The sequence below is a fragment of the Salmo trutta genome, chromosome 30 (genome assembly GCF_901001165.1).
Source record: "Salmo trutta chromosome 30, fSalTru1.1, whole genome shotgun sequence".
Lineage (NCBI taxonomy): Eukaryota > Metazoa > Chordata > Actinopteri > Salmoniformes > Salmonidae > Salmo > Salmo trutta.
Genome location: NC_042986.1, coordinates 23,697,104 through 23,722,151, shown reverse-complemented (window position 1 = coordinate 23,722,151; position 25,048 = coordinate 23,697,104). Strand labels below are relative to the sequence as shown.

General features: G+C 43.4%; 3 protein-coding genes across 3 annotated transcripts; all 3 read right to left on the bottom strand.

The window, feature by feature from the left end:
- Positions 1–473: 473 nt before the first annotated feature.
- On the bottom strand, positions 474–8,918 carry amt (aminomethyltransferase). Its single transcript, XM_029723461.1, has 9 exons — positions 8,666–8,918; positions 3,881–4,048; positions 3,709–3,789; positions 3,494–3,625; positions 3,287–3,365; positions 2,656–2,801; positions 2,305–2,485; positions 2,057–2,212; positions 474–1,808 (listed from the first exon to the last, which is right to left on the bottom strand). The coding sequence occupies exons 1-9, from the start codon at positions 8,831–8,833 to the stop codon at positions 1,630–1,632; spliced, it is 1,290 nt and encodes a 429-aa protein (XP_029579321.1). The 5' UTR covers positions 8,834–8,918; the 3' UTR covers positions 474–1,629.
- A 2,710-nt stretch (positions 8,919–11,628) lies between these two features.
- On the bottom strand, positions 11,629–22,497 carry hyal3 (hyaluronidase 3). Its single transcript, XM_029723459.1, has 4 exons — positions 22,399–22,497; positions 17,596–18,573; positions 14,140–14,229; positions 11,629–12,376 (listed from the first exon to the last, which is right to left on the bottom strand). Exons 2-4 carry the CDS (start codon positions 18,541–18,543, stop codon positions 12,101–12,103), a joined length of 1,314 nt encoding a protein of 437 aa, XP_029579319.1. The 5' UTR covers positions 18,544–18,573; positions 22,399–22,497; the 3' UTR covers positions 11,629–12,100.
- On the bottom strand, positions 18,969–24,376 carry naa80 (N-alpha-acetyltransferase 80, NatH catalytic subunit). Its single transcript, XM_029723460.1, has 2 exons — positions 24,124–24,376; positions 18,969–20,185 (listed from the first exon to the last, which is right to left on the bottom strand). Exons 1-2 carry the CDS (start codon positions 24,144–24,146, stop codon positions 19,387–19,389), a joined length of 822 nt encoding a protein of 273 aa, XP_029579320.1. The 5' UTR covers positions 24,147–24,376; the 3' UTR covers positions 18,969–19,386.
- Between the last annotated feature and the right edge of the window lie 672 nt (positions 24,377–25,048).

Genomic DNA, 25,048 nt, shown 5'->3' with positions numbered 1-25,048 from the left:
AAACACAGAGTCCACTGTGCAGTCACGACGAAGCATGGTGAAACACTCCAGTTTTATGTCTATATCACTTATCAACCAAGTTACTGAAAAGCATAAAATATTCATTTTTCACATCCCATCTTGTTGTCAAGTAACTGGACATTTGCCAATAAAACAGAGAGGAGTGCCGGACGATTTTCTCCACATCTGACAAGGACTCCAGCCCTCCTCCTACTTGCCGGTCATAGGTGATAATGATGTGAGCTTTCTGATACTAATAAAGTTACAAAATGGTAAAGTCGGGTTGGAGCATGTAAGATGTCGGCCATCTCCATTGGTGCCATCTGAACTGGTCTGTCTGGAGTTGTGGTGAGGAATGGGACTAACACTGATAGCAGTTTTAAAGTAGCAATACTTAAGCTTTTAATGGTTTTAGATATCCAGTTAATTATCCGCACAAGTACACAAATAAGATACATGATAAAATAACAAAATAATGGGAAAATCGTGTTTAATAATTTGCAAACAACAAAATCTTGAATGTTAGAAAGACAATACACAGGGCATTAATCAGCAGTAAATACAGTAGTCCATACATTTTGGCAATTGTCAAACAACAGTGACAGATGTTTAACTTACATCTAGTGGAGTCATGTGACCTCCACATATGCAATGACAATTCTCCAAAGTTATGGTTTCCCCAACAAAGAGAAAGGTATAATATATTATGAATTACCCTGAATTCAAATATTTAATTCTATGTGAATTAGGACCTATATTACAAGGAAAATATGAGGGTATTAGATACAAACTACATCATTACCTTGCTATACAAATTAAGGCATTCACATGAACAAAAGTGAATATCAAAAACATTGAGACAATATTTAAGTAGTAGAGGGGAGATGCAAGACCATGAGCACCTCTAAGATACTTCACAGTAGTTACAAGCAAGGTATTGGATTTTGGCCACACATTACTGGATATATTGGTTAGTTTTAGTTTGTTGGGAATGTGACAACTAGGATCGTGGTACAAGCCTAAAGACAAAGTATCACAAAAGCAATTTGGAATCATATGAAGAGTTGTTTGTTCCTGCTGACATATAGTATTAAGTTAGCAATTAGTGAATATTAACACGTCATTGTGCCACTTAGCCTGAAAAAATGCAAGTTTAGATTCATACTATTTGACGGGAGAAAATGTTTTGCTCAGTAGTCCTGTAAACGTGACTTGCTCCTGTGTCTCTTGGTTTACATAGCACGTGTTGCTGCTTTTGCTGATTGGTCAGTGAGATCCCTGTCTTTCAAACCATATGGCTCATTCACACAACTCACTGTGGTCTAAAGACCACCAACAAGCTTCAGATAACAGGAGTGAAAAGCCTCATCCTCAAGAGTATAGCTGTATTTGTGTAGTTGAGTGGAGATTTGGGTGTAGGCAAGGCCACACAATCTCATAACCCATTCTCTATTGCTAAAGAAAGCCTTACAGTCCTGCAGGTTTGAGTGTCACTGCTCAAGGTAAACACAAGGGGGCAGCATTTGTTCTGATAGACTGATCTCTTGTTGTCATTAGGAGGCAGTCTGTCTGATCAGGGTACTGTTCATAGGCTGATCTCATAAGCCAGGTGTCCATTGAAGGACAGATCTAATGGCCAGAGTAGTAGTTTGTAGGCACGAAGGGCATCTTGGTGACCACTGCCTTCACTGCCTTCTTCCTCACCTCCACCTGAATGGGAGTTCCATTCTTGGCGTACGCCACATCCACGTAACCCATGGCAATGTTCTGCTTCAGGCAGGGGGAGGGGCAACCACTGGTGACCTCACCTGAAAAAAAATAACAACTGATGAAAAGTAAGCTGAATCTAATCTCAACAGCAATCCACACACAGCTACATTTCTATGGAACAGTGTCACATTTGGGCCTAAATAACACTACAGTGTAGGCCTACTAATAAAGACAAACAATAACAGACAATCATCAGGTCTGGTATCCTGTAGGCATAATCAAACTTTTACGTATGATTCTTCAGATCTTTTATCTTGTAATAGCTAGTAGAGATCCTCTAACTGACCTATGACCTTTCCCTCTGGGCTGAGAATGGGGGTGTGCTGTCTGACAGGGGGTCCCGTGGACACCAAGCCCACACGCTTCCTCGTTGTTTTTGCCTTTATCTGGGGGACAATGATCTCAGCACCGGGGAAATCCTTCGCCTGACGACGCCGCTTCCCTGCAAGACAAACAACCCAATTGACAGACAGACAGACACAGACAGACAGACAGACTGACACTATAAGGGAGTGTATAATAATGAGGAGTCACCTATAGTCCACACCAGTGTCGCCTCCACAGGGGTGGTGGTCTCATCGATGTCGTTACCATAGAGACAGAGGCCTGCCTCCAGCCTCAGACTGTCTCGCGCCCCCAGTCCGGCCAGCTTGACCTCACTGTTGGCCAACAGGCGCTCCGTCAGGGCCACCACACCAGATTTAGGCACTGAGATCTGAATAGGAGGATGAGGAGGAAATTACTAACACAATCTTGCAACACAACAAAATAAACATTCTTTTTTACAAATGCCAATTGCTTTCAGACAAAGGATTCTTGAAAGAAATGCACAGAAAAATATCCTTCTCTACTGAAGTACAAAGAAAACGAGAGTGAAAGGCACACCTCCACTCCGTCTTCTCCAGTGTAGCCACAGCGGGTCACCCTGCAGCCCTGGATCCCAAACACAGTGGCCAGAGTGCTGGTCATAAAGGTCAATTTGCTGAGGTCATCTGTCAATCCCGGCTGGAACACCTTGGCCATGGAGGGACCTGAGGTGGACATGTACAGGGTCATATTCTTAAGTACATATAGCAGCAAAATGATTTGCAACGGAAAACGAAAATATCTTATGGGACAAGTTCAGGTAGTTCCTCCCTGTTTCTGTTGGGTACCTAATGAATACGACCAAGGTCAAATCAAATCAACGTTTATTTGTCACATGCGCCGAATACAACAGGTAGCAGCAGTGTAAAAACAAAAAGGGGGGGTACTTTCATCAAGGCAAAGGGTCATCAAGGTGAAGGGTGGCTACTTTGAAGGACCTCAAATATAAAATATATTTTCATTTGTTTAACACTTTTTTGGTTACTAAATGATTCCATATGTGTTATTTCATAGTTTTGATGTCTTCACTATTAATCTACAATGTAGAAAATAGTAAAAATAAAGAAAACTTTTGAATGAGTATGTGTGTCCAAACTTTTAACTGGTACTGTATATTGAGTAGAACTGACATTGCCATAAGAGAACTTACCTTGAACGGCAATCAGACATTCCTCCAAAAACTCCAGCTCCACATCGTGACCTGCTGCTTTGAACTTGGCTAGTCTAGCCTACATTAACACAGAAAGGATCAGATATATGAAACACAAACAGACATGACATTTCATCAAAGCATTACAGATCCATCCAAAACTTGGAGTGATGGTCGTTAAACACATGAGGTTTGTGGACTACTGACCTTCATGTTGGCGGAGTCCTTGTCTGCACAGCCAGCGTTGGACACTACGTAGAGGTAGCCTTGGTCTGTCTTGGTGACGATAAGATCATCATTTATTCCTCCCTTGTCGTTGGTGAAGAGGGTGAGCGTGCCCTGGAGATAAAAGTGTGAGAAGAGTGTGTCGGTGTGTGGGAGAATTAAGTGCATGTGTCTTTGCTTGCAGGCATTTGTCTCACCTGGTTGTCCTTCAGCTCTGCTATGTCTCCAACGATCATAGACTCTATAAACTTGACTCTGTCTCTTCCGTGGACTTTGCTCTGTTTGAGAGACACACAACGGATGGTATAGCCAATACAATGAGCACACAATATCTACCCATGCAAATTTGCTAAATGAAATCCCTCTCACCTGTAGCATGTGGCTGACGTCGAAGATGGAGCAGTGCTGGCGAGTGTGCATATGGGAGTGGATGTGGCTGTCTTTGTACTGGACAGGCATGCTCCAGCCAGCAAACTCCACCATCTTACCCCCCTGGTCCCGATGGAAGTCAAACAGAGCTGTCTTCCTCATAGAGGCCTGGCTCAGGAAGAAAACACTGTCATTATTGTTGTAACATATGCTGCCACACTGCTGTACCGTCATTACTGTAATGGTTTCAGTAATGTAAAAGTCATAGACTGGCGACCAGGCTGTTTCTGCCCTCCTGCCAACTTCTTATGGTATTGTCATGCCAATGGAGTAGACAAAAGCACAAACAGATCTGGGACCAGGCTAGTAAAGGCATGGAAGTTCATGTAATTCATGTAACTGATTCATATTGTCCTATCATTGTAGGTGAGAACTCATTAGTGTGAAGAGGGCAACAGCAGGTCTGACTTGAAATATTAATGTTTTCATCATAACAATAACAAATGCAGGTCCTATAATAGATAACAGTATTAATGTTGGTGATAAATTTGCCTCTTTCAACAGCCGCAGTGTGCAGTATAAGTCTGGTGTGCGATATAAATACAATGTACCCAAGTTATTATGCAGACTTCTACTACAACCAGTCACTTTTAACCTTTAACCCAGCCACTGCTTGCTCTTATCAGTGAGCCATGCACTTTGGGGGCCGATGTTGGCCTGCTTACAGGTCTAGTATTTTGTGAAACATGTCCAAAGTCATCTCTCTCTCTCTCTCTCTCTCTGCGTAGTCTAAACGAACACTGCTAACTAGTCTCTACTGCTTGATGGGAACGATGTGCTAAGTGTTCAGGGTGCCTACCTGTTCTTATTCATCTACTGTAAAGAGTGAACAATAGGCATACATACAGTGCCTTCGGAAGTATTCAGAGCCCTTGACTTTTTCCACATTTTGTTACATTACAGCTAGGGTTGCACATTTTAGGGAATATTCAGAGGTGGAAACTTTCAGTGGGAATTAACGTAAATATATGCAAATTAATATGAATACCATTTAAATGTAGAAGTTTTTGCATTGGATATATTTACCATATCATATAGAGACAGAAATATAAACCTTTTACCTTATCATAAGTAGACATAATTGCAAATGATTAAATCCTTCCAATAGAAATGTTAAAAAACGATTTAGTTACGAATTGAACTTTAATTAAATGAGTTGACTCTTCACATGGGATGATTTCACTTAACAACAAAAGAATGGGAATATTGAATGATCCTCTCCCAAAAATGTTTTCAACATACATCTGTAAATGATAGTCTAGAAACTAAAGCTTTGGTTGTCTTCCTCCCAGGCTTCCATGTCTTCTCCCTGGACCTCCTCAATGTCCACCTCTTGAACATCAGACTCCGAGGCCTCATCTTCACTGTCACTTTCCAACTGTGTTGAGGATGGCTCGTTGTCAGGCTCAAAAAGCCTAACATTTGCCCGGATGGCCATCAACTCTTGTATTGGTCAGCCTGTTGTGTGCTTTGGTGTGTGTGTTCCCAAACAAGGACCAGTTGCGCTCTGAGGCAGCTGATGTTGGTGGGATTTGGAAGATGATGGAGGCAACAGGGGAAAGAGCCTCAGATCCATAAAGTCCCTTCCACCAGGTGGCTGAACATCAGACAGGATTGAATTGTCTCCCTCAATCCGTGCAATGGCTACTGCTATAGGTTTCAGGAGTTTCAGGCTGCTTACCACTCTCCCAAAATACATAATCCAGGAGGATCCTCTTGATGGGGCTGTCCATAATCGGCAGACTGTGATATGGCCATTTCTTGGAGACTCCTTCCCCTCCAGGAGACTGTCAAACATGATCACAACACCACCCCAACGGGTGTTGCTGGGCAGCTTCGATGTGGTGCTCTTATTCTTCTCACTTTGCATGGTGAGGTAGATTGCTGCTATAACTTGATGACCCTTCACATACCTAACCATTTCCTTGGCTCTCTTGTAGAGTGTATCCATTGTTTTCAGTGCCATGATGTCATTGAGGAGCAGATTCAATACATGAGCAGCACAACCAATGGGTGTTATGTGAGGGTAGGACTCCTCCACTTTAGACCAAGCAGCCTTCATGTTCGCAGCATTGTCTGTCACCAGTGCAAATACCTTCTGTGGTCCAAGGTCATTGATGACTGCCTTCAGCTCATCTGCAATGTAGAGACCGGTGTGTCTGTTGTCCCTTGTGTCTGTGCTCTTGTAGAATACTGGTTGAGGGGTGGATATGATGTAGTTAATTATTCCTTGCCCACAAACATTCGACTACCCATCAGAGATGATTGCAATACAGTCTGCTTTCTCTATGATTTGCTTGACATTCACTTGAACTCTGTTGAACTCTGCATCCAGCAAATGAGTAGATAAAGCATGTCTGGTTGGAGGGGTGTATGCTGGGCGAAGAACATTCAGAAATCTCTTCCAATACACATTGCCTGTGAGTATGCGGCAAACCAGTTGCATACACAGCTTGTGCAAGACATTCATCAGCATTTCTCTGACTAAGTTCCTCCAGTGAGTCAAAAAAACCTCTGATTCCAGGAGGACCATGAGCTGTTGCTATCGATAAGGTGTCTGATTCATCATTTTCACCTCGAATAGATGTAGAGGGACTTTTGTCAGAGGTTGCTTGTTGTGAGTGCTGAGGGAACTTTATGCACTTGGCCAGATGATTCTGCATCTTTGTTGCATTCTTCCCACATGATTTGGCACAGTATTCGCAAATGGACACAGCTTTTCCTTCTACATTAGCTGCAGTGAAATGTCTCCACACATCAGATAGTGCCCGTGGCATTTTCCTGTAAAGATTAGAGAAAGAAATAGTAAAAAAATAAACAATTCCATGTACAGATAAATAGTTAAGCAGTTAGATTAAACAACTCCTTTGTAAGATAAATGTTTTAAAATGAAACATGTATGGCAACAGGTGAATTAACACTCCTCAGTTAGCAGGCTCAAGCAAGCTCAAAACCACATGGTAGCAAAAACTAACCAGCAGAAATTGTTAACAAGTTAGAAATGATTTAAACACTTTTGCTGTAGGCTACTATTTACTAGTTAACAAAAAAATCATGTGTCATGTAAAATATATTCACCCCACCCAGTATTGTACTCAAATGACAAAGCAAAAATGATTAGGATTTTAAATTAAAGGATTAATACCTTATTCACATAAGTATTCAGCCCCTTTGCTATGAGACTCGAAATTGAGCTCAGGTGCATCATGATTTCATTGATCATCCTTGAGATGTTTCTACAACTTGATTGGAGTCCACCTGTGGTAAATTCTATTGATTGGACATGAGTTGGAAGGGCACACACCTGTCTATATAAGGTCCCACAGTTGACAGTGCATGTCGGAGCAAAAACCAAGCCATGAGGTCGAAGGAATTGTCCATAGAGCTCTGAGACAGGATTGAGTCGAGGCACAGATCTGGGGAAGGGTACCAAAAAATGTCTGCAGCATTGAAGGTCAGCAAGAACACAGTGGCATCCATCATTCTTAAATGGAAGAAGTTTGGAACCACCAAGATTCTTCCTAGAGCTGGTCGCCCGGCCAAACAGAGCAATCAGGGCCTTGGTCAGGGAGATGAATAGTGCAAAGTACAGAGAGATCCTTGATGAAAACCTGTTCCAGAGCGCTCAGGACCTCAAACTTGGGCGAAGGACAATGACCCTAAGCCCACTGACAAGACAACGCAGGAGTGGCTGCGGGACAAGTCTCTGAATGTCCTTGAGTGGGCCAACCAGAGCCCAGACTTAAAACCGATCTAATATCTCTGAAGAGACTTGAAAATAGCTGTGCAGCAACACTCCCCATCCAACCTGACCGAGCTTGAGCGGATCTGCAGAGAAGAATGGGAGAAACTCCCCAAATACAGGTGTGTCAAGCTTGTATTGGCACACCTGTACAACGACGATGATTTAATCAATTTTAGAACAAGGCTGTAACCTACCAAAATGTGGAAAAAGTCAAGGGATATGAATACTTCCTGAAGGCACTGTACATTCTTTACTACGGTAAATGGCAGCGCGAGGCGTAAACAAGGTCTTAATAAAATACTATATCCCACTCTGAAGTGATTAACATCAACCTCAAACTGTTTCAAATGGATAGTAACAGTCCAAGGTCCATTCCTGTAAAGAATCCTGACCTGCAGTGGGCCAAGACATTACACTACACTATATTTGACAGTAAATCAGGAAGTCTTCAGCAGCCTAAACTATTCAATGAAATCTCACTAGAACTGAGAAGAGTATGAATGGAAGATGGTGTTCATTCAATAGACTAGTTCTAGAGATGGGGGATCTGAGGCAGACCTATCTATACCCTGACAAGCCACTCATGCTTTTAATAAAACCATAATCTGCAGCAGCCAGTCAAGCGAGGTGATCTGTGCGGGCTCGGGGGCATTCTGCGGGGACAGATGTAGATTTGATTTGCATGACCAAGCGTGCCACAAATAAGAGGAGCAAATGGGCAAGCGCAACATGATCGCCGTTCTGTCATATTGCAATAGCTTATGCATCAAAATAAGAACAAAATCGAGGTTTGACGACTAAATACATCTAAAACATATGAAAAAAATAAAAAAATAACGTTCTGAAGGATCTGAAACAATTAATATTCAATATTTCCCAGCACTACGCCAACTGCATAGACACATCCCTTAGAATTGCTACGTTTTGGGTCGGTTTTAGTGAGCAGCAGAAATTTGTCCTCGAGGTTGATAGAACAGTACCTCTGAACTTGAAGCATGCCTCTCCTGCCTCCCCGATATTCCGAGTCCAACGCCACGTACACACTCCCTCGGAACGCGGAAACCGAATCCGAACCCGCGGCCGCCAGATAGAATCCGAGTCCACATCGTATATTCCTTGCAGACGAGATCCAAAACTTCACGTAACATAAACACCTCGCTGTCGTCAACAGTTTGGACTCCGCACTCCGAATTGTGCTTTCTCTGTAAAACAGCGACCCTGCCACAGCAATGTATTTCGGGAAATGTAGTTGATGAAATTACACATTTTTCAAACATTTGTAGGAAAACTCACTACACAGGCAGGCCTGTTTGTTGCACATGTTCTGTGTCAATACTAAATCTGACTGTCATATGAACAAATAAATATATTCTCAACTATTTGTTTCTACACTTTCTTTCATTCTTTCTTTTTTCTTTCTATACATACATATTATGCATAGCCTGTTGCAAGTATATTCTGCATAGCCTATTGCAAGTGTTTATGATGTAATAACAAGCAAAATGTTCACACAAATGCTCTGTGACATGTCTTATTGTCATTACCTATATTTGAAAATGTCCATAGGCCTACTGTCAGAGTACACTTTCAAAACACAACAATCTCTGTCATGGAAAAGATAGTACACTGAAGTCTCGCTTTGTGACAGTCTGGCTGAGGGGAAATTCACAACACTCAGCACCATAACATAACTATCCTCAAGAAGAAATCCATGGAATTTCTGGATCTGGGATGACAGGCTACATCTCAGAAAGCCACTAACGATGTGTTACACTGCACCAGTAATGATGTGTTACACTAACAGTTAACCAGTAACTGTTATCTTTACACTGTCATTAGATCACTTGTTGTATATTAATAAAATATGAACACACTAAAAAGCAGTATTTTTTTTATATTCGGGGACGTTTCACATTGCTCTGGGTCCTTCTGCTTACTGTACCTCCTCTGCCTCGGTTGTATAATTGAATGATCCTGTGGCCCAGTAGCAGCTATTAATACCACCCTCGTCCCAGCTTCTATTTTAGGGTAGGGGCTGTTAGGGTAGGGGCAAGCAGCAGGGAGCAAGGCAGGGATCAGGGGCACAGAGACACAGACACAAAACACTGGGTCTGGACTCGCTTCCATGTGATAAGGCAACTATTCAAGCTGGACTATATTCAGAAGGCTAATTAATACAGTTGTGGATGTATATTTTGTTTGATCCTATGACACTGGATAACCTTTTCCATCATTTGTTGTTGACACGTATTGGGAACGTATTGACAGCAGCTTTCGTTTCTTGAGGAGACGCACACGGAGACATACTGTACGTGAATTCTCCTCAGATACACATACCATACGTGTATCTTTCTCCCATATTTCATGTTAACAGAAGGTAAGAGCAGAGAGAGGGGAGAATTCAAGGTGGCTGATTTGGTGGAATGGCACTATCTGGACACTTGATTGACTGTGAGGAGAAAATTCCTGGATATTGTGTCCCTAAAGATTTTGGGTGAAGCCCGGATACCTGAATAGAAAATGGGGTGGAAGTGTCTGGTTTGATAAATCATGAGTGTGTTTTTGTGTGTGAGAGAGTAGGACTATATCATGTCTCCCTTATATCATTCAAATAATAGTGCTTTCCTGTCAATGCCACCATACCAATATGCCTATATATAACTTAGTGTGCTTAAAGCATTCTTGTACATTACATCAACTAGGCTGCATGGCTGAAATGGCTTCTCATTTTGGCTAGACTTGTGGAAACATTCCCAGTCAGATAAAGGGCCTGTTTTCAATCACCTCTCCCCTGGCCCTGGCCCTGAGTGCAAATTCCAACTTCCTGATAACAGTTTTATTTTGATTATCAGTAATAAGATTTAGAAACCTGGTGTCCTCTTCTCTCTCCCTCCTTCCCTCCAGGGATTATGGCGAAACAACCTCCATCCCCTACCACTCCAGTATTTTTTACCCGGATCAGTGATCGGGATCTGACTGAGATAGAGCTACATTCCGTGGAGTCCATCAACGACCTGCATCGCACCCACCCAGAGCACAACCACAAAGGTACCAGATATTTCCAGGCTGTATTGTGTATAGTGATTGCATCCAAAACCACCATTGAAATGTGACTCTCATTACTCTCCATTACCTTTAGTCACTAAAATCTCCACTGTCTCTATGGTCTCTATAGGCAGCAGACGACCTCCCCTTCCTCCTGCTCCCTCCACCAATGGGAACCTCCATCTCCGGGACAGACCAGTTGTCTATCAGACAGGGCATCCATTGAGAAGCCGATGGCAGAGCGCGCTCCGAGACCTGTTGATGCCCACCTCGTTTCGATACACCACGGGGTGTGCAGTGACAGCACTGACGCTGTTGACGCTACTTCTTATCTTCTATTTCTTAGGTAAAGATATTCACCTACTCTTTCTCAATCTTGATCTGAAATCCAACCAGGCCTCAACATTTTGCCCATCCCTTTCTGTGACTGTGTTTCTGCGTTCTCCCTCCAGTGCAGCAGGGTAGCGCTCTCCGGTCCCTAACTGAAGCAGTGAGGGAGAGACAGGCTGCGGCCCTAGAGGTCTCCCAGCTCATCCAGGAACTGCAGGCGCTGCGCCACAACCTCACAGCCATCACGGGAGGATCCTGAGGAGCAGAGGTCACGGAGAGGAACACCCTTCACCCCTGGACCCTGAAAGCCCCGTCCTAGTAGCCCCTGGACACTAATGTAACACCAACTGTTAACTACCTGCCCCAACATCTCCACTCAAGTCAAATCCCTGCCCTGCACATGGGATTGGAACTTGGGCCCATCCAGAAACAACCCCTACTGCCATATGCACAACAGAGCCCGGGAGTAGGAACCCACAGAGAATGTTTCCATATACTGTACTCTATATTTATGAGTTGTTTGATTTGCAAGACAAATAGGAGAAAGAAAGAGACTCATTCAGTAAGATTGCAGGGTACTGAACACTTTATAGCATCTTTAGTGACATCACAGCACAAAGGACCACACTCTTCAACTGACAATTAATGTATTCAAACAACTGCATGAGGACAGAAATGATTCAGGTTCGAGACGTCCATGTGATCTGTGACTTACACATACTGTATGTACAAGTTACAGCTGTAACTTTTAGAAGCGGTACTCTTTTCCATGTATGCATGTGACAGGCGATGTATGATGAAATGTCACACCCATTTTGTTACTGACAAAACACAGTGCAAATTTGTTCTGACTATCACAACTTAAACATGTCACAAGTGGAACTGAATTGTACAGAATGAATATGCTGAGAAAGTGCCTTAGCATGGCAACTGCAACAGTTTTCACTTTGATACACTTGGTGGAATTTCAATGACGGTACTGTATGCTGTGCATCAACCAAATAAACAAAAGAGGTGATATTATATATTGGTGATAGAGACTATATATTTTCCTGACACTTCTCACCCGCCCAGCCCTGATAGCACTGGCAGAGGAAGTTAGTGCGGAGGTGGCTGAGGTCATGAGAGGGGTCAGGGAGGAAGTTGGAGAAGGGGTCAGAGAGGGGGATCATGTGGTCAGAGTAGGGGTCCCTTCTGGCACAGCGACCGTTGCCATGGCATCGCTCCTCGCTGCAACGCTGCACCCCTCTCTTCAGGGTGCTGATGTATTCTCCCAGTTCAGAATTAATGTAGTCCCTCAGTATCTCACACTGCCGCTGCCAAGAGAGGAAGGGAAAGAGATATTCATATACAAATACGGAACAAAAACAAACAATCTAACAGAAACTGAACTGCATACACACTCAAGGTTGTAGAGGTACAGTGCATTCGAAAGTATTCAGACCCCTTGACTTTTTTCACATTTTGTTAAGTTACAGCCTTATTCTAAAATGTATTAAATAAAAATCCTAAGCAATTTACACATAATACCCCATAATGACAAAGTGAAAACAGGTTTAAGAGACATTTTTTTAAATGTATAAAAAAAGAAAAAAAGAAATAACTTCTTCACATAAGCACACAGCCCCATTGCAATGAGACTCAAAATTGAGCTCAGGTGCATCCTGTTTCCACTGATCATCCTTGAGATGTTTCTACAACTTGATTGGAGTCCACTTGTGGTAAATTCAATTGATTGGACATGATTTGGAAAGGCACACACCTGTCTATATGAGGTCCCACAGTTGACAGTGCATGTCAGAGCAAAAACCAAGCCATGAGGTTGAAGGAATTGTCGGTAGAGCTCCGAGACAGGATTGTGTCGAGGTACAGGACTGGGGAAGTGTACCAAAATATCTCTGCAGCATTGAAGATCCACAAGAACACAGTGACCTTCATCATTCTTAAATGGACGATGTTTGGAACCACCAAGACTCTTCCTAGAGCTGGCCGTCCGGCCAAACTGAGCAATCAGGGGAGAAGGGCTTGGTCAGGGAAGTGACCAAGAACCTGATGGTCACTCTGACAGAGCTCTATAGTTCCTCTGTGGAGATGGGAGAACCTTCCAGAAGGACAACCATCACTGCAGCACTCCACCAATCAGGCCTTTAGGTAGAGTGGCCAGACGGAAGCCACTCCTCAGTAAAAGGCACATGACACCCCGCTTGGAGTTTGACAAAAGGCACCTAAAGGACTCTCAGACCATGAGAAACAAGATTGTCTGGGCTGATGAAATCAAGACTGAACTCTCTGGCCTGAATGCCAAGTGTCACGTCTGGAGTAAACCTGGCACCATCCCTAAGGTGAAGCATGGTGGTGGCAGCATCATGCTGTGGGGATGTTTTTCAGCGGCAGGGACCGGGAGACTAGTCAGGATCTAGGCAAAGATAAATGGATCAAAGTACAGAGAGATCCTTGATGAAAACCTGATCCAGAGCGCTCAGGACCTCCGACTGGGGACAAGGTTCACCTTCCAACAGGACAACGACCCCTAAGCACACAGACAAGACAACGCAGGAGTGGCTTCGGGACAAGTCTCTGAATGTCCTTGAGTGGCCCAGCCAGAGCCCGGACTTGAACCCAATCGAACATCTCTGGAGAGACTTGAAAATAGCTATGCAGCAACGCTCCCCATCCAACCTGACAGAGCTTTAGAGGATCTGCAGAGAAGAATGGCAGAAACTCCCCAAATACAGGTGTGCCAAGCTTGTAGCGTCATACCCAAGAAGACTCAATGCTGTAATCGCTGCTGAAGGTGCTTCAACAAAGTACAGAGAAAAGGGTCTGAATACTTACGTAAATGTGATTTTTCTTTTTTTTTATAATTAGGAAAACTTTCTAAAAACCTATTTTTGCTTTGTCATTATGGGGTATTTTGTGTAGATTGATGAGGGGAAAAAACACTTTGATACATTTTAGAATTAGGCTTTAACATAACAAAATGTGGAGAAAGTCAAGTGGTTTGAATACTTTCCGAAGCCACTGCATGTATATTATAGTGGATGTACATGCACAAACTGTGAGGTCTCCAGGATCTGACCTTTGACTTAGCGAACGCCTGCTCCCCCCACAGCACCACTCCTGCCATCCCCAGCGCTGCACTCTCTCCCAGTGTGTGCTCCAGATCCGTCTGAAAACACACATACACACAGAAACACACAGGTATCAACCACATACAAAAATGCATACACTTGAGGTGAGATGATTGAGTCTAATGGTTAAAGACCTGCAGAATAAACCCTCCTCCTCACAGCTGCCCATGTCCCTTAATGTTGATGATATGGTTGTTACTGACAAGGAGCACATGGCTGAGCTCTTTAATCACCACTTCATTAAGTCAAGATTCCTATTTGACTCAGCCATGCCTCCTTTCCCATCCATTTCCTGCTCTCCCACCCCTTCTAATGTGACTATCCCCGATGCTCCTCCCTCTTTTTCCCCTGCCCCGCTACAAAGTTTCTCCCTGCAGGCGGTCACTGAGTCCGAGCTGCTGAAGGAGCTCCTTAAACTTGACCCCAACAAATACATCTGGTTCAGATGGCTTAGACCCTTTCTTCTTTAAAGTTGCTGACCGTATCATCACCAAGCCTATCTCTGACCTTTTTAACATGTCTCTCCTCTCTGGGGAGGTTCCCATGGCTTAGAAGGCAGCCATGGTGCATCCTTTATTTAAAGGGGGAGATCAAGCTGATCCTCTGTTATAGGCCAATTTCTATTTTGCCCTGTTTATCAAAAGTGTTGGAAAATCTTGTCAATAATCAACTGACTGACTTTCTTGATGTCTATAGTATTCTCTCTGTATGCAATCTGGTTTCCACTCAGGTTATGGATGTGTCACTGCAACCTTAAAGGTCCTCAATGATGTCACCATTGCCCTTGATTTTAAGCAATGTTGTTCTGCTATTTTTATTGACTTGGCCAAAGCTTTTGATACAGTAGACCAGTCCATTCTTGTGGGCCAGCAAAGGAGTATTAGTGTCTCTGAGGGGTCTTTGGCCTGGTTTGCTAACTACCTCTCTCAAAGAGTGCAGTGTATAAAGTCAGAACATCTGCTGTCTCAGCCACAGCCTGTCACCAAGGGAGTACAGCAAGGCTCGACCCTAGGCCCCACGCTCTTCCAATTTACATCAACAACATAGCTCAAGCAGTAGGAAGATCTCTCATCCATTTATATGCAGATGATACAGTCTTATACTCAGCTGGCCCCTAACTGGATTTTGTGTTAAATGCTCTACAACAAAGCTTTCTTAGTGTCCAACAAGCGTTCTCTGCCCTTAACCTTGTTCTGAACACCTCCAAAACAACGGTCATGTGGTTTGGTAAGAAGAATGCCCCTCTCCCCACCTGTGTGATTACTACCTCTAAGGGTTTAGAGCTTGAGGTAGTCAGCTCATACAAGTACTTGTGTAACGGCTGTCCAAATGAGTAGACCAAGGTGCAGCGTGGTATGTGTTCATCTTGATGTTTATTTTAAATCTAAATACTTAAACAAAATAATAAACAATGGAAATCCGACCGTCACGTCTTGCAGGCTTAACAAAGCAGTACAAAAATAAGATCCCACAACTCAAGGAGGGAAAAGGGCTGCCTAAGTATGGTTCCAGAGACAACGATAGGCAGCTGCCTCTGATTGGAAACCCTACCTGGCCAAAACATAGAAAATAAACCATAGAATGCCCACCCCACACCCTGACCTAACAACATAGAGAAATAAACCGTCTCTCTCAGGTCAGGGCGTTACAACTTGGGAGTATGGCTAGACGGTACACTGTTGTCACAGGCATCGTAATGAGTGGACCAAAATCATCTTCTTTACTTTATTAAAGAGAAGAACACTTAAACAAAACAAACGACGAAAACAGTCCAGTAAGGTGCACAGACTATACTAGGAACAACCACCCACAAACACAAGTGAAAAACGAACACACTTAAATAAGGCCTCCAATTAGAGACAACGACAACCAGCTGCCTCTAATTGGAGGTCATTGAAAAACACAACATAGAAATAGAAAACTAGAATAAACATAGTAATAGAAAATTTGGAACATAAATCAAAAACCCCGAAACACACAAAACAAACACCCCCTGCCACGCCCTGACCAAGCTACAATAACAAATAACCCCTTTAACTGGCTAGGACCTGACAACTGTCCTTCTCTCAGCACATATCAAAGCTGCAGGCTAAGGTTAAATCTAGACTTGGTTTCCTCTATCGCTCTTTCACCACAGCTGCTAAACAAACCCCGATTCAGATGACCATCCTACCCATGCAAGATTACAGAGACGTAATTTATAGATCGGTAGGTAAGGGTGCTCTCGAGCGGCTAAATTTTCTTTACCATTTGGCCATCAGATTTGCCACCAATGCTCCTTATAGGACACATCACTGCACTCTATACTCCTCTGTAAACTGGTCATCTCTGTATACCCGTCGCAAGACCCACTAGTTGATTCTTATTTACAAAACCCTCTTAGGCCTCACTCCCCCCATCTGAGATACCTACTGCAGCCCTCATCCTCCACATACAATGCCCGTTGTGCCAGTCACATTCTGTTAAAGGTCCCCAAAGCACACACATCCCTGGGTCGCTCCTCTTTTCAGTTCGCTGCAGCTAGCGACTGGAACGGGCTGCAAAAAACACCCAAACTGGACCCATTTTATCTCCATCTCTTCATTCAAAGACTCAATCATGGACACTCTTACTGACAGTTGTGGCTGCTTCGCATTATATATTGTTGTCTCTACCTTCTTGCCCTTTGTGCTGTTTTGTGCTGTTGTCTGTGCCCAATAATGTTTGTACCATGTTTTGTCCTGCTACCATATTGTGCTGCTGCCATGTTGTGTTGCTACCATGTTGTTTACATTTTACATTTTAGTCATTTAGCAGACGCTCTTATCCAGAGCGACTTACATTTCATACATTTTTTTCCTGGCCTTGTTGTCATGTTGTGTTGCTACATGCTGTGTTTTCATGTGTTGCTGCCTTGCTATGTTGTTGTCTTAGGTCTCTCTTTATGTAGTGTTGTGGTGTCTCTCTTGTCGTGATGTGTGTTTTGTCCTATATTTTTATTTTATTTTTTATTTTAATCCCAGACCCCGTCCCCGCAGGTCTTTTGCCTTCTGGTAGGCCGTCATTGTAAATACGAATTTGTTCTTAACTGACTTGCCTAGTTAAATAAAGGTAAAATAAATAAATACAAATAATGCAGGGATAGAATATCTTTCCATTGATTGCTGGCATCTCCTGCCAGGTGTGCTCATATGTCACTGTCTGCATGGCAAGGTCAATGGGAGACTAGTTTGATTACTTGTATGCCACAAAGTGATATCAGCCCAAATAATAGTAAATTCTGCCAAATATGATATCAAAGAGTTTATAATATTCATAACATAAGTGCATCACTGTTAGTGTATGTTTTGAAGGACTGATTATAACTCTGTAATAACACAGTCATGGGATAGGAAACATTTTCCAACTTTACTGTTATACTTTACCTTGTTGAGGAAGTGGAAGGTGTGGGCGAATGCCACTCTGGCATAGGGCAGTACAGGAATGGCATGGGTGCTAGTGGGGTACTGATTCGCCACCCTCAGGGCCTCCAGAAGCCTATGTCTGACCAGGAGGGAGGCATCAGAGGACCCTGCCAGACGTTGGGGTAGGTAGATACTAGGGTAGAGGGCAGTGGACTGGCGCCACAGCCAGGCTAGCTGGTCATTCTTCTGCCTGGTCTTGGAGTGGCAGTGGCCTGTGTAGCTGTGGCCTTTCTGCTTCCTGTGGTTGTTGAAGCATTCAGGGAAGCTGTAGAAGCCCCAGAGTCCCCTCGGTCGCAGACACACTCCTAACTGCAGCGTCTCAGACATGAAGGACCTGGCACCCCTCTCAAACTCCTTACGGGCCAGGGAGTTCACTTCCTGTTTGGTTAGCTCTGGATGCTCCCCTCTCACTAGTTTTTTAGACAGCCGGCGGTACTCCAGCTTAATGCCGAAGTCTCTCACCCACAAGGGGCGCCACTCCTCCCAGTCGATGACAGCCAGGCCGCTGAACCTTGTCCTGAGCAGGGCTGAGATCTGGGTCTTGGCCAGGGCCAGGTGGGCCTCCAGGTCTCCCCTCTGGGGAACCCCTCCATTAACCTGCAGACCCTCCTGGGAGATGTAAGGGTAGAGCCCTAGCTGATTGTGGTAGAAGATGCTCATGTTCTGGCCCTGGAAGCGCTGGTGGTGGTTCTCCACGATGTCGAAGGCCCCCAGGTCCAGGTGGATGCCATAGTGTTCCTGGCATCTCGCTGTGGGCATGTTCCAGACGGTGGTGAAGGGCCTGCCCTGGACCACTGGCCCTGCAGCAGCCACAGACCCTCCAGACTCATCACCCACTGCCCCCCACTGGGGAGTGACAGGGATGGTGCAGAGGAGGAGGATGGTGAGAGGGAAGCTGCGTAGCAGCATGGCTGTTCACTGGTTAATGTGTTGTCAGGCCTAAAGAGAACACACAGACAGACACATATCTGTTCAAACTAAATTCATTTTCACTGATGTTAATATTTCAAGAGATGAAACAGGATCTTAAAGGACTTACAAATTCTTAACATATTGTACAAATTGGAATTCGTAACATAAAGAATATTTTGTTGCAGGATGTAACATATCATACGAAATGGATGACGTGTACTCAATTGTGCACAATTTTCAGGGAACCCTTTAAGCTCGCGAGCACTACTTTCAAAACTACTGGCTGAAATTATACAAAACCTCTGTTGCATCCCTTTCAAGACAAGACCATTGGAGATTGTCTACACAGATGCTTGGATGAAAAGGTATTTAAAAATGTGCAATCTTAAACGGTGACCCATAGAAAACACATAACAATACACTTTAGTACGCAGTCCTTTATTTCAACATCGAAATGATTGAAACATTAGGCCCAAAATATAGCTCCAGTGATAATTATTTAGTTTGATCAGGTAAAGTTAACCATTCATTTAAGAAATGTTTTATTTTAGGACAAGAAAAAACAACTTACTTAAGGCACATGAGAAAAAACATTTGGTATTCTTTGTTCAAGTGTTATCTCAGTCTACAGCACCAAGTATCTCTGTCAAGAACTCAAGGAGAGCCAGCCAGACCCCAAAAATATCCTTCCTTCTCAGTCTGTCAACCTCGTCAAACCCTACAGGCTGTGGTACTAAATAGGCCAAAGGCAGCGTCCTTTTCCCAAATGTCCTGAGCATGTGTGTGTATGAGGCTGAGTGACATGGGTGACGTGGTCTGTGGTCAGCCAGGCCCTCAGACTCAGATGTCCTTGTGCATCCAGAAGATAGGAACTCCTTTAGCATCTCTGTAGGGCGTCTCCTCAAGAGTCTGAAACACCAGTCGGGCCGGACACTGAGGAGGAGGAGGAGGAGGAGGAGGAGGAATAGAGGGAGGAGGTGGAAGACCAGAGGGAGGAGAGGGAGTTGGATGACGAGATAGAGCAGAGGGAGGAAGGAGAAGAGGTGGAGGAGTAGATGGAGCAGGCCCTATAAAGGAAGGAGGGATCTGGGGTGGTGATGGTGGTGGTGGGCCTCCCTGTACCTCACCCTGGGTGTCGTCTGTCCCTGGGAGCTTGGAGAACCTCTCCAGCACCTCCATGGGCATGAAGGAGGCCATGACACCAGCATTCTGTACCGGCATGGATAGAACGTAGCCCAGGTGGGCATAGAAGTGTTGTTTGTCGTGGGTGGTAAGACACAGCCTCCGGAACCCTCGGGCCTTAGCGTAGCGCTCCGTCTCCTGCATCAGTGTACGACCGTAGCCCTTTCCCCTCTGGGCCTTGGACACCACCACCGACTCCACAAAGAGGCTCCCAGGGCGGGACACCACGCGGGACAGCCGGACGTGCCCCAGGAGGGTCTCCCTGTCCCCACCGTCCCTGTTCCCAGAGCCCTGCAGCAGCACCAGGGCTACGGGGAACTCCTGGCAGGATTTCTGGAGGGCGTGGACCCGGGCACCATGGCTCCGCTGCCACTCGCTGTTCACCAAGTCGGCGCAAGGCTCCAGCAGGTCCGGACGCTGGTGCAGGGGGATTGCCCACACCTCCCCACTGTCAAACCTGTGACCCCCCCAGACAACACGGGACAGCCAGCGTCAGAACACACAGAGGGAGGGGATTCCATCTTCATGCACAAGCCCCTGGTCATATCATCAGACAACTGCACTGGGATCTACTAAATTCCCCAGTGTGTCACAAAGTATAGTTATGACACAGCATTTATTAGATAGGCACCAAATTTGACAACAAACAGTAGATAGGCATCATAGACATAGATTAAAGACGCAACCTCAGTGTAATTCAGGCAGTCTTGCAATGATCTTGGTTTTTACTGATAATCCATGGGCTCATTGGTGGTTGAAATAAGACCCACACCAGCCAGGATAACAGTAGAGACTTTTAATCTCACTCTCTTCCTCCCCTCCCTCCCCTGTGACCTTCTCTGCTGGCCCCTTGTCTGGGACACCGAGGGTAAAATGATACCTTGTTTCACTGCACCTACTGTACAGCTAAAGCGGGATGCATTCCCAAGTGCATTGATGAGACTCAGTTAAGGTTAGGGTTATGCAGCCCCTGGACAGGAGAGAAGCTGTAAACATTTCAACAGTACATTTGTCAAAAGGTATTACAGTATATCAAGCATCCTCATTTCCATTTCTCAGATGCTATACAAAGCAGATAGGCCTAGTCTGTGTCACAGAGTGTGGCCAGAGCTGACAGGCTTAAGATGATCAAGAGCTGTGCTGAGCTGTGCTGAGCTGTGCTGAGTGTCTCTAACACCAGTTTACACACCATCTCCTCAGGCATAAATGGGGAAGTTATTACTCCATAGCGTTTCTTGATAATATCAGCTTCAAGGAAGAGGCACACCGAGCCCACTCATTCTTGCGATACATGTAATGTACATAATGTTCTCCACAGAAAATGTACCGTTTAAAAAAAAGGTGTTGCATCATTACTATTCTTATTTACCACTGAGGAAAACATGTTTCTTCTCCTCCCTCTGGTGATTGGAAGAAATAAGCAGACTGGACTAGTTGAGAATATCTGACACAACAAGACCAGCGGTTGCCAGCTTGTCAACTTTTGACAAAAAACATTAACTGTGTCGTGTTGTATGGCCAAAACCAATGCAGATACACAAATAAAAGTTTCATGGTTATATATTCATTCATTTTGTAATACTTATTTTGGTACAATACATCAACTTAAATAGATACAATAATTGTCATTATAGAAAGGTCATAATGTAGCCTACCTCTTAATGTTTGTATTCTTTTCCCGCAAACATTTGAAATATATATTTTCATAGACCAAAGTATCAGCTATCATCACACCATGTAAAGGAACAACTTCTCCTAATTCTTCAATTTGTTCATAAATGCAACTAACTGGACGCATGTCAGACACCTTAAAAGAAACATATTTGAATTCAAATGTATATTCTATCTTAATATATCAGGCTGATGAAGCTGACAGTTTATGGTTGTGACCAAGGTGATTCCAATAGTGTTTGTTTAAATCTATCAAAAGTAAAGAACTTTACAGACCATGAGCAGTCATGTTGCACTACAGGTAATGAAGAATATAAGAAGGGGTCCTTATGGAGTAGTTGACCCCGCTCATTCCTCATTCATTTAGGATTTCAGACAAATTTGACGGAGTTGACCAAATCTCTGGACACATTTTTTTTTTAGCAATTACAGTTTTGAGAGAAATATTCAGAGGGCTATTGCAAGACACTGCGTAATATCAATTTTCAGTTGATATTAATCATTGCCTGTTTTGTAACATTTTCAACCTTTTTTGGTGGCATTTCCGAGCATAGTGCTGACATGGAAATGTTGCATTATTTAAGCTCAAATAATGCAACAAAATTTGTCAGAATTTTCTACAAGAGTTTCATCATTTATGAGAGCAGCATCCTTTACAACTTTGCCAATGACTCTCAGACAAACTCATGAATTGATCTAAATCTATGATCTGGTAGGTTATCAAAATCTGGGGCTCCTCGCACAACACTGGGTAGCAGCGAACAAGAGCCACCATTCCTTAAATGCAGAAAATATTTGCTGAGCATTATTTTGTATTATAAAGACAAAACAGGCAACGAGAAAACTCATGCTGCTGCACTGTAAAATGTTATATTTGCTTACACATAGAAAAGCCTCCTAAAACCAGTAGAGAAACACATATGATAAGAGTACGATACTAGGCCTATACCAAGCAAAATACAAAAGAAACAAAATCCCTTGCAATTGCAGGCATCTTACCTAGTTCTACTGCAGAGTGGACTAGTGACTGGCAGGCAGAGAGGAGAGAGTATGCCAATAGTCTAATGACCTGACACGGAACATGCTAATAGACGTCAAAAACCAGGAAATAACCTACATGACAGTTGTGACAGCAGCTCAACCACAAACTCATTATCTCATTTAGTGTTAAATAACACACTTCCGATGTGACAAACATGGCAAGGCCTGTTTATTCCAGTAAATTAAAATGTAAGTGTGTTAATGTTAGCTGATACATACATCATTTAGTTACAAATTAGATGTACTGCATATGCAAGCATTGGTCGTAGGCCTATAATTTTCCAAGTAACATGTGGAATTTAGTGGGGAGATGTAATTATGATTTGTAGACTATATGGTATTTTCCAATACAGCCACTGCTGCAGCTATCTAAAACGTACAGTATGTGGATACAAACTGATTAAGTACAGAGCCTCTAGATTACTGAATAACAGCATTATGAAGGGGAGCTTGTCATTGATCAAATGACACATGAGTTGTAAAATAGTATTTTCTTAGGAACACTGTTCTTATCAAGATATCCCTCACTGGTTCCTCTTATTTAAAGGATCTCACCACCACCAGAGCCTTACAAGACACTCCCGAGTGGCACAGCGGTCTAAGGCACTGCATCTCAGTGTAAGAGGTGTCACTACAGTCCCTGGTTCAAATCCAGGCTGTATCACATCCGGCCGTGATTGGGAGTCCCATAGGGCAGCGCACAGTTGGCCCAGCGTTGTCCAGGTTTGGCCGGGGTAGGCCGTCATTGTAAATAACAATTTGTTCTTAACTGACTTGCCTAGTTAAATAAAGGTTCAAATAAATAATAATAATTTCAAAAACTTTTTTTATATATATATATATCAATTGGTTCAAATATTTTGTGTTTTTTAAACGGGCAATCTGCAATTGCTACATCTACTTTAAATGAATGATATAAACCCATTGATATAAACCCATTGAAGAATATAACTAATGAATGCCTCATGACCTTAGTTTCAATCCCAAATATAAGCTTGTTTTTCTCCATTGTTTGAAAACAATGCATTTGTAAACAAACACTGTATAGCCTCAAAACATGGTTAAAACTACTTTTAATAAAACGGATGGTCAGTCCTTGCATCCATAGCTCTGTCTATTCATTTGAAAGTCTTTACATTGCTCCACCCCCCATACCTTTACCAAAATAGTGGCGGGGTCACGACTTTGTTAATGTTTGAACTGCAAATTGCCCCTTTAAACTGCAGGTATGGAATTATTGTCTTTAAACTGGGTGTTGGTTAAAGGAAAATACAACATAATACTGAGTGAAATAATAAGAAACACTGTCAAACATCTCAGCTACTGAAAAATGACAGGATCGGCTTTTCACTTCCACCGCCAAATAAGGGCAGGTCCAAAAATGAGTGACAGCACATCAGAATGCGCCCTAACCATTTTGTCGTAAATGCATTGCGTTTACAGTACAGAATGCAACAAATAATCTATGTGAACGACATCATAGGCAACATAAATCGTGCTGGCTCGGAAGTGCATTGAGTAATCCAAATGACGCCTCGACTTCGAGCACTTCCAGAAACTATTCTTTAAATATCATATTCCAAATATCCAAGACCTAATAGCCTAAATTTGTATTTGGTTAAAGTGGAAAGCAATTGTGACAAATGTATGCTGTTAAAGCCTAATACCACAGCTAATACCTACATGTTCACGGTTTCACGCTTCATCCACCGAAAGTTGGCTCGAATTTGAGACACGCGCTGTTCCTGGATCGGTTTTGGTTTCCTTAACCAAACTAATCAGGGTAATGGTTCAGTAGCCTTCACTGGTCTGCGATCAGGATTTACCGCACTTGGTCAGGAAATATACTTGGTTCATCTTTGGCTGTGATCACTGGTTCCATGTGGACAAGAAACGTAATGCGTCCACCCAGCGTATGGGAGGTATCATAGCATCTTTTAGAAAACGATGGGGGATAGATCTATGTTTAACTCAATGGTATTGAAGACCAACTCGTGTCTCCTTTTCTCCTTATTTAACACGATTTACTTAAAAGGCACATCTCAATAGGTGGTCCAGGTATGTAACGAGTCCCAAATTGGGGGAGGGAGGGGGGCATAGCAGCAGGGATACTGAGGTGCTGCAGCGCACCCTGAAAAATCAGCATACCAAAAAATAATATCCTGTATTAGCGGTCGGATAAAGCCTTCTGTAGTGCGGGCTAAAAACGCAGCACCACCAAACATCTTCCCACGGCGTTGTTCTCTATTGCACACACACGAAGAGAAAGAGGAGAGAAAGAGAGAGAGAGATGACATACTGTATCAGACCAACTCCTTGAAGTTTGCCGTTGTGTCTAAAAAAAAAAAAAAGCAACACTATTTTGCTAAACATTTTTTACCCTTTAGTGTGTACACATGCTAAAGGGTAAAAAAAAGGAAACGTTCAGAAATCATTGGAGGATATATTTCATGGATATGACTTTCACTTATTCAGGGTTAAATAGGTGTTGATGCCCCCCCCGGATTAAACAATAGCCACTTCCATAATCAGGAAACCATAACATTAATTAAATGTATATTTTCACCCCATCTTTAGTCAGGGATAGAGAATGAGAAGAACTGGAAAG

Coding starts and splice junctions, on each gene's coding strand:
- naa80 (XM_029723460.1), bottom strand. CDS start 24,146: ATGAAGCGTGAAACCGTGAACAT. Junction 20,186..24,123: donor AAGCGTGAAACCGTGAACAT/GTAGGTATTAGC, acceptor GGGGGGTCACAG/GTTTGACAGTGGGGAGGTGT.
- hyal3 (XM_029723459.1), bottom strand. CDS start 18,543: ATGCTGCTACGCAGCTTCCCTCTCACCATCCTCCTCCTCTGCACCATC. Junction 14,230..17,595: donor CCTTCCACTTCCTCAACAAG/GTAAAGTATAAC, acceptor GTGTGTTTTCAG/ACGGATCTGGAGCACACACT. Junction 12,377..14,139: donor AGGCGTTCGCTAAGTCAAAG/GTCAGATCCTGG, acceptor CTCTCTTGGCAG/CGGCAGTGTGAGATACTGAG.
- amt (XM_029723461.1), bottom strand. CDS start 8,833: ATGTTACGTGAAGTTTTGGATCTCGTCTGCAAGGAATATACGATGTGG. Junction 4,049..8,665: donor GGCATGCTTCAAGTTCAGAG/GTACTGTTCTAT, acceptor TTCCTGAGCCAG/GCCTCTATGAGGAAGACAGC. Junction 2,802..3,286: donor ATGTCTGATTGCCGTTCAAG/GTAAGTTCTCTT, acceptor TGTCCACCTCAG/GTCCCTCCATGGCCAAGGTG.